The sequence below is a fragment of the Octopus bimaculoides genome, chromosome 13 (genome assembly GCF_046866305.1).
Source record: "Octopus bimaculoides isolate indiv1 chromosome 13, ASM4686630v1, whole genome shotgun sequence".
NCBI classification, from domain to species: Eukaryota; Metazoa; Mollusca; class Cephalopoda; order Octopoda; family Octopodidae; genus Octopus; species Octopus bimaculoides.
This window is the reverse complement of record NC_142940.1, coordinates 45,772,043-45,781,589: the sequence shown is the minus strand read 5'-3', so window position 1 is coordinate 45,781,589 and position 9,547 is coordinate 45,772,043. Positions and strand designations below refer to the sequence as shown.

At 38.4% G+C, this 9,547-nt stretch overlaps 1 protein-coding gene across 3 annotated transcripts in view; it reads right to left on the bottom strand.

Moving 5' to 3' along the window:
- Positions 1-604: 604 nt before the first annotated feature.
- The window catches only part of LOC106870559 (uncharacterized), a 76,097-nt gene continuing 67,154 nt past the window's right edge, over positions 605-9,547 (bottom strand). For all 3 annotated transcript variants that reach the window (XM_089361716.1, XM_052972456.2, XM_089361717.1), the window contains 2 exons: positions 4,265-4,497; positions 605-3,567 (listed from right to left, as the gene is read on the bottom strand). In XM_089361716.1, the coding sequence (XP_089217842.1) occupies positions 653-3,567; positions 4,265-4,313 (2,964 nt within the window). In that variant the 5' untranslated portion in view covers positions 4,314-4,497 and the 3' untranslated portion in view covers positions 605-652. The remainder of the gene's footprint in view (positions 3,568-4,264; positions 4,498-9,547) is intronic.

Sequence of the window (9,547 nt, the reverse complement as noted above, 5' to 3'; positions counted from 1 at the left end):
TGTGTATTTTTTTGTATTTTTTGTCTCACAGCAGTAAATGTCCTTCATTTAACTCAAACATCCGACCACGTAGATGGTGGATAAGTCCACTGCCTGTCTATGTTAACATCCGATAAAGTATCGGAGGCAAAGTAAAATGATGAGTCTTGCTCAACGCTGTTATAATACTACATTATTAATTAGTTTGTTGGGGTTTTTTTTAGTTTTTTTTTATCGAAGCTTGACAGAAAATAGTTGCTAGAAGTCATGCAGAAAAGAATGTCTCTTTAAGGTGGGTAGAAAGACTTGTTTAAGGACATAATAGAAATACCTAATTATATTTTTTTAACTAGATAGAAAAATTTGTTCAAGATTATAAAACAATGTTTGTTTTGTTTTATTTTATTTTTAATAGATAGAGAGAGAGAGAAAGAAGACTAGTGTTTGTCCAAAATAGGTTCCTTTTAAAAAAAATACAAAGTGGAAAGTCTAGCTCAACATTATAAGGACAAATAGTAAACTGATTTAAATATGTAATGTAATTTAAGCAAATTGGGAATTATTATTATTATTATTATTATTATTATTATTATTATTATTATTATTATTATTATTATTACTTCTATTTATTTTTTGTTGTTTAGTTCATTGGTTTTGTCCTGTTTCATGAAGTCTATTGGTTGTAGACTTGTCTGAATTGTTCGTGTGTGTCTGATGGATTCACGTTTTGGTCAAGTCTGTTGTTAGAACCCATCTGAGGCATTTCATCGCCAAAGTAGATAGGATTCACGGCACCATGCATACCAGAGCTGCTTTTTGGTAGCGGCACGAGACTGTCTGTGGAATAAGCAAAATTACTGTCGCTTGTAATTGAAACCGTGGTATCCTGGCTGTCTTTTCTACTATTGTTAGACAAGATGGAATAAGAGAATGGTCGCAATTCTTCTCCGTCGGCTTCTTTGTCTTTTAATATATCAGAAATACACGAGATTGTCGGCTGTTTTGAAATACCGTTTGAGGATTTTTGCATTGTGCTACCATTTGTTTCTGAGAATCTTTGTATTGCCACACCTTCATCAGAATACCATGTGCTCGAGCGAGGAATTCTTGTGAGTGTGAAATCTTCAAGTTTCATATGAACGTTTGGTGTATTGGTTAAGTCGAATGTCTGCGTATGCTTCCTTCTATAACATTCACGTAGAGCTACAACTAAGCCTATGACCAGCATGGCAACTATAGCTGAACATGCAATGGTGATTACACTCGTTTTAGAGTCTTTCTCGTAAGCGCCTGTCTGTAACTCTTTCTGAACGCTTGGTTCGGCGATCGTTTTCAATTTCACGGCTGAATAATGAAGCTCGCCTTGCTTGGAAATCACACTGATATTCAGTTTTCTTGAACCAACTAACTCTTTGAAATTCTCTGTAATTCTTTGAGTTACGATGTTCAGGAGAGTGACATATACGTGTACAGAGGCACATGTTAAGTTATGTACAACGACAGAGTCGTAGCTGATCGACAGTTTGCGACTGACTATGTAACGGATATTATCTGAGAACTGCCCGTATAAGTGTCTCTCCGCGAGAGGAGTGCACAGACCATTGAAAACTATTTCAAAGGTTTTGTTGTGCGGAGGAAGCGTAGTAGATGCCCCCAGTGGTGTTGAATTCGTCGTTTTTATAACCGTCTGCGTCGGGTGAGAGATGCGCGTATGCATTTGTGTCTCATGGTTTGACGGTGTGATGGAATACACAGTAACTGTAGAACTATGCTTTGATATTGTGGAATCGGCTGACAAAGTCTTCGGGGATTTCAATAATTTGGAATATTGCGTTGATCGAGATAATATCGGTATTCCAATTTGTGAACTTGAGACAGAGACAAAAACAGTGTTCGCTGTGGAAAAGACTAAACCCGACGTGTTTGATGCGTTAAAATATGTCTTCGACATATTTACTTTCGTTCTTGTTGGAATAATTTCAGTGATAATGGATGTCAATGCTGAATGCAATTCAACAGAACTTGTGTACATTGACATGGTATTATAGCTTGTAGAATGTGACGGTTTCAACAGTTCAATGTGAGATAAATTGGATGACATGTATGGAGTCGATGTGACTGATAAAGTCAAAGATATTGGTTCAGTTTCAGAAGGAATGACAGTTTGGGTTAAACTAACCGGAGATGAGGATTCTAACAAGTTGTCAGTGACCCTCACATTTGAAGTTGCCAACTCAGGAAAAGCTGTGGAGCTTTTGTTGGAATTCGAAGACAATGAAGTCTCCGTGAATTTTCCGGATTCCACAGAGCTACTCCATTTCGTCTCCACCAATTGTGAATTTAGCGTCGGTGTTGATATTGGAGAAGTTATTTCATATGTGCCATCTGTCTTCTGTGATTCAGAAGACAACAATGTCGCTTTAGAATTTGGTGTGAAAGGAAGAGATATGGTTTGCTGAGAAGCGGAGCTGCCTTGGCTAAGTGATGACACTGAGCTGTCTTGTGGAGTAGATTCAATTCTCGAAGACAAACTCAGCGAAGAGCTTGAGACTAAGAAGGGTTGGCTGTTTATTTTCGAAGCAAAGTCAGCTTGAGTGGAAATCGTATTTGTAGGAATATTGTTTGTACTGGTTGGCTGATTGGTCGGTGGTATCATAGGAGGAACTGAAGACGTGCGGCCGGGGTTCACCGACTTATTTCTACTAACAAATAAAGTTGTAGATGGCGTCACTGAATCGACTGATGGTGGTATATTTGGTTGAGACGTGAGCCTGACTGGACGAGAAGTGCTCTGATCTGAAGGAGAGACAGAATGCGTCACATAACCTTGCGATGACTGTGCAGTCGAGTGTGTGCCTTCTGACAACATGACCCTTGAAGGGACTAAAAGCGTCGATGTGACGTCAGTTTTTTGTGGAGTTGCAAGTGAAGGCGAAGGCTGTATGGTTGAGGAGTGAGTTGTTGAAATCATGTCGGAGGTCATCGATGGAGTCAAATGAACGTTAGCTAACGACGAGTGGGAAACCATTTTCGTAGACCTCTCGACATGCTCAACTTTATTTACGACACTGCTTGAAAGGACAACAAAAGATTTTGATGGCGAATGTTCTTGCTCCGTAGATGTGGTAGTAGGAATATGCACTGACTCAACCGAAGTACGTTGCGGTGACAAAGCTGTTGAATCATCGGTGAGTTTTACAGATTTGGTGGCGGTCATAGTATTCTCTGGTATTATTGGCACACTTCTTGAAAGTACCGGTGTCTCTGTTCTCAATGATTTCGGTAAAGCATGTGTAGATGTTCCCGTCAATGTAGAAGTATCATGTAATAATGAACGAGTAGATCTGGTAATTCCATATAATGTAGATATGGAACTTTTTGACAACGTTTTGGGTGCTGTCAGTGTTTGAGAAGGTTCCAAAGATGTTTGGCTCTTGAGAGCGTCATCTGAAGAGGAAAGAGAAGAAGCTATCTGTGTAGTGCGTAATGTGTTACTGGCCGCCACTGCAGAACTTAATATCTGTGTTTGAATAGTATCTGTTAGAGTCTTGTTCGGCTGCAGTCTCTGGCTGCTCATACTAGTCACACCTGCAACAAAATACACAGAGAAAATATATGAATACAACAGGTACACATCTTGAAGGACTAATTAAAATTGGTAGAAAACTAAATTCGATTTTTCAATAAAACCGGCTCTCTTCAGATGTTTGTATGTATTTGTGAGGGCGCGTGCGCATTTGTGTCTTCGTGTGTGCATGCGCGTTGTGTGTGTGCCAATGTGTTTGTCTGTATGTGAAAGAAATATAGCATATTTGCTGTGCGGGACATCTAAAGATTTCGGTGATTATTCATTCTACCGTCTGCTGTTGAACTAATGATAGCTATTCATTTAGGCATGCAATATATCAATATATAGCAGTTGATAACATAAAGACTAAAAGATATAATTTGATCAAAAACAGATAAAGAAAGAGAACAGAGACGTGTGTGTGTGTGTGTGTGTGTGTGTGTGTGTTAGAATTTACATCAGTAGCAGCTTAAATAATATAAACATTATCAAAATGACATACTTGATGTATGCGCGTCGTTAAACGCTGTGAAGCTGCAGTATTTCGTCCAGGGGAGACCCCCTTAAAGACGTATTGTGTTTAAAAACACAGTATACCTCAAAGCAAGGGGAAACGAAAGAGAGTGGCAGATATATATATATATGAGAACAGAGAGATATAAAACAGAAGGAAAGACCAAAATAAAAAAAGTCACACAGTCTGTGCAAAGTACTTACATTGTAAGATACAAATAACAAACACTACTGAACAAGTTGCTGATGTCATGTTGGCTTCTGTCAATAGTGGTCTCTTAACTTGTTTCGTTTAGACAGCAGTGTTTGAAATATAGGCGTGTTCGATCCTGGTGAGAGATTCTTTTCAAATTCTTTCTACATGGCTTTCTATGGATTTATGGTTTGACCGATCGATCAATCGATCGATCATTTCAGTCAGTCAATCAATCAATCACCTGATGAAAGGAGAGAGTAAAGGATAGATTAGGAAATATTTTAAAACACAGATATCTGGTTAGAAATAAATATACGATGATGAGACGCGGTGATGAGTGTGGTGAGGCTGCAGATGAAGAACACTGTAATAGGTTGTAGGATTACGAAGGGCAGAGAGGTGCATGAAAAGTTGGAGATACTCCATTTCACTTTGTATCTTCTATCGCTGATATAATCACGAGAGAGCAGTGGAATATTATGTGTGTTTATATGTGTATGTGTTTGCAGGCGTGTGTGTGCGTGCGCGCGTATATATATATATATATATATATATATATATATATATATATATATATAGATTTAATCAAAAGATTAAATGTGGTACTTAAAATGTTTGAGGCACCAGAATTTGCTAGGGTAAAAACCCAAAACAAAATCAAGAGATTTGGTGAATAAAATTTGAAGAAAAGCAACAAAAATTCATTAGGTTATAGCAGTACGTACGTTTCGTACAGACTTCATTTATTTATGTAGTGAGAACACCACATAAGATGTGCAATGAAAATGTACTCCTCAGCTGCATAATGGAAGTTCATTTTAGAAAGTCATTTTGTAGATGTGTACAAATACCAGAGTAGGAGATGAAGAAAATACCATCTTGACTGGGCTGTTAATCAACAGTCTAGCCCATTTCATATAGATAGATAGATAGATAGATAGATAGATAGATAGATACATACATACATACATACATACATACATACATACGTACGTATCTATCTATTTATCTATATGAAATGGGCTAGACTGTTGATTAACAGCCCCGTCAAGATGGTATTTTCTTAATCTCCTACTCTTGTATTTGCACACATCTACAAAATGACTTTCTAAAATGAACTTCCATTATGCAGCTGAGGAGTACATTTTCATTGCACATCTTATGTGGTGTTCTCACTACATAAATAAATGAAGTTTGTACGAAACGTACGTACTGCTATACGTACGTACGTATGTATGTATGTATGTATGTATGTGTTTGTGTGTCTGTGCTTGTCCCCCCACCATCGCTTGACAACCGATGTTGTGTTTACGTCCCCGTAACTTAGCGATGCGGCAATAGAGACCGATAGAATAAGTATTAGGCTTACAAAGAATAAGTCCTGGGGTCGATTTGTGTTTGTATGTGAATGTCTTAGTGTATGGGTGGGTGTGTATTTTGTGTGTGTGTGTGTGTGTGTGTGTGTGTGTGTGTGTTCATGTGTTTTTATGTGTGCTTGCATATGTGTGTGAACGTTTGATCTTAGAAAAAGAAAAAGTTCTCGGTAAAGAAGTAGAGGGAAAATACTTTTGATGATCATTCTCTATTATTCTTCGTACGTCGCTGATCACGAAATAATTTATAAGGTGAGGTAATATTTATGATAAAATGAGACAAAATTATGTAAATTTAATAAATTTAATTTAGGTACCAATAACTCTAAAATTAAACAAGCCTCCGGTTTACCGAAATAAAATAACACGTTGGTTATGAAGTGGTTGCCTAGGGATAAACGTAACTGCAAATACATTCAATTCGAAGTTGTTGAATTTTATCCTTCCAGTCGAAAACCTTTATTCCTAAAAGCGTCAACATTTGGTACTTCATTCATTAACATTAATAATTCCGATCTTAAAATTATACTGAATACTCGAAAGTTGTTGCTTTTCCATGACAATCGTTTGGAGAGGGACACAAGCGGGTTAAATGGATGCTACGAATGGCCCTAAATGTGAAACGGCAGCAACCCATGACAAATGAATGACTTTATGGAGACCTGTCGAAAGTTAAACAAAAGATCAGGCAAAGACGGCTGCGACTATCTGGTCACTGCGTGCGCCACCCTGATCTGGGAGTATCAAAATTAGTCTTGTGGGTGATGTAAGAAGAGAAAAAACCTCGTCACGCTTGATGTAAGTTGTCGATGTGACAACTTCGTTGCAGTTACTGTCCTGAAATGCATCCAGGAGTTCAAGGCAGTGATGATGGACCAAGAAGTGTGGTGAGTGGACCTTGTTGCTGCAGCCCGGCAACAACAACAACAACAACAACAACAATAATAATAATAATAATAATTATTATTATTATTATTATTATTATTATTATTATTATTATTATTATTATTATTATTATCATTATTATTATTATTATTATTATGAAATGTTTAACGGTTTTCACTCGTCGCTACGTTCTGAGTTCAAATTCCGCCGAGGTCGATTTTGCCTTCCATCCTTTCAGGGTCGATAAATTAAGTACTAGTGAAACACTCGACTAGTCCCCTCCCTCCGAATTTCAGGCCTTGTACCTTTAATAGAAGGGATTACTATTATTATTATTATTATTAGTAGTAGTAGTAGTAGTAGTAGTAGTAGTAGTAGTAGTAGTAGTAGCAGCAGCAGCAGCAGCAGCAGCAGTAGTAGTAGTAGTAGTGTTATATGTATGTATGCATATTTAGCTCAAGTGTACATGCATGTAGCAAGCTATCCGTCTATCTATCTGTTTATCTGTCTGTCTATTTGTCTGTCTGTGTGTCTGCTTGTCTGTCTGTCTGTCTACCTAGTGCATACGTAAATAGAATATCGATGAAGAACATACACAACACGTATTCATGCATACAGACAGACACGCACGCACACATACACCATAAACTCACGTGAATATACTCACCTACTCAAACTACAACCAGGTCATCAAAGCGTGCAGGGAAGATAAATAAATAAATAAATAAATAAATAACCTAGTTAATGAATAATCTAATATTCTTCCGGGATGTAGTACGCTACCTTAAATGTAGTTTTGTGTTTGACAAAGAGAATGCGAGTGGACGATAGAGAGAGAGAGAGAGTGGGGTATATGAGAGAGGGGGAAGTCATTTCCAGCAGCCCTTTTCATCAAGTGCCATTCTTTTTTATTCACTCTCAGGTGAGTTCACCAGGTGAGGTCATCAAAATACGGTTAGCTGGTGAAGTCACTGCGAGGTCAAGCAAGGTCAGTAGACAAAGACAATACAATATGGATTGTCAGTTAAAAAAAAAAAAAGTGCGGGTATTGGGGGAATAAATAATATGTTTCAAACAAATTTTTCAACACCACCACCACCACTATTGAAACTCTACTAACACTACTCCACATTTACTAGACATGTTACAACCGCCATCGCCACCATCGTCATCACAACCATCGCTCCCTTTTCACACCGCCACAATGACGAAAATAGCAACCAAATATCAAAGCACACCAAGCGCCTCCAAAAAAGGAAAGAAAAAATTAGGTTACGAAGAAACCAATTGTGAGCATTAAAGGGGGAGGGGTGGCTCGGGGTTAAACAACGACAGGGCAATGCATCGCAGCCACCTTTCTAACAACACAACGGCTTCAATCTCACGACACTCATCTCACAACCCTTGCTTGATATAACATCTTATCTACGAACTCTCTCTCGCTTTCTCTGTACGTGTGTGCATGTATGTATGTACATATTATGTGTATGTGTGTGTGTGTGCGTGTGCGTGTGCGTGTGTGTGTGTGTGCGTGTGCGTGTGCGTGTGTGTGTGTGTGCGTGTGCGTGTGCGTGTGTGTGTGTGTGTATTATATTATACTATATTAAATAAGGGTTAAAGGCAAGAAAAAAAAATGTCTTGTAGAACAATAGTTCTACGCAAAACTTATACATTGTTGTAGAGATCAGCTGCCGAGTAGATAAAAATGTCTCTGAAATACTGAGGAAAATGAGAAGTATGTCTATAGAGGACTATTTTGAGAAATTTACAGCCCTTATATTCAAACTTTGAATTTCCGTTTATACCTGTTATAGGTGCAGAGTGCCGTGTAACGATAGATTTGTATAAAACCTTAGAAATGCTGGCATCTTCCAGGAAAGAATAAAACAAACTAGTTCACACCCACCAAATACAGTCGATTAGTGGTTACCAAGAAAATTTGTGGAAAAATTTCAAAGATTCTCCATTTGAGATTCCAGAATTGAACATATGTATACAATCACATGTGCTTATGGCAAACACACACACACACACACACACACACACACACACACACACACACACACACACACACACACACACACACACACGTACGCACGCACGCACGCACACGCGCACATCCACACCCACTCACACACACACACACACACACACATACACACACACACAGCGCCCATTTAACTCTTCAGCAGGGTCTGATTGACATATCAGGGTATGTCCACACAGCAGTTTGCCTGTGTGTCACATGTTTAGGGACCACCCTTTCTCCGAGTTCCCTACATCTTAGTCACAGAGCCATCTTCTGTTATTTGACACACAACTTGGATACTTGACGGGTGCAACCACCCCGAGCCGAAGCTGATCTGGTAATAGAAGTGACTAAGACGTATTTTTTAAATTTCCTCAAATCTCCTGGTCTCCCAAGCTGGAGCGTCACCACCGAATGCAGTTTAATGTCTTGCCAAGGGACTATCATTTTACATGCACACATACTAGTCAGCTGCAACTATACCTGATGGCACAAAAGATGGATGGCCGTACGATATACAGATTTATTAAAGCAAAATCCGAGCAGTAAGATAGAATCCGAAAACATGTGATCGCAAAGCGAGATTTTTAACCACACGGACATGCCTATGCCTAAAAAATATATTAGCCTAAGGCTTTTTACTTGAAAATATGTTTTTAGCAACCAAACATAAATTGAGGCCTAGAACATAAGCTCGGAAACAGGGGATGTAGGGGGTACAAGCGCACTCCATAAAACTTTTGGTGGGCAATGAAAATGCTTTTGAACAACCGACTGAAAAATTTCATCGCCAAAACAAACAAGCGTAGAATCATTTTTTGACTATTTTGAAACATTACTGTTCCATTATTGAATTCACGTGATTGATTGATTAATAATAATAATAATAATAATCCTTTCTATTATAAGCACAAGGCTTGAAATTTCGGGGAAGGAGACTGGTGCTCGACTGCTACTTATTTTATCGACCTCAAAAGGATAAATCAACTCCGGCCGAATTTGAA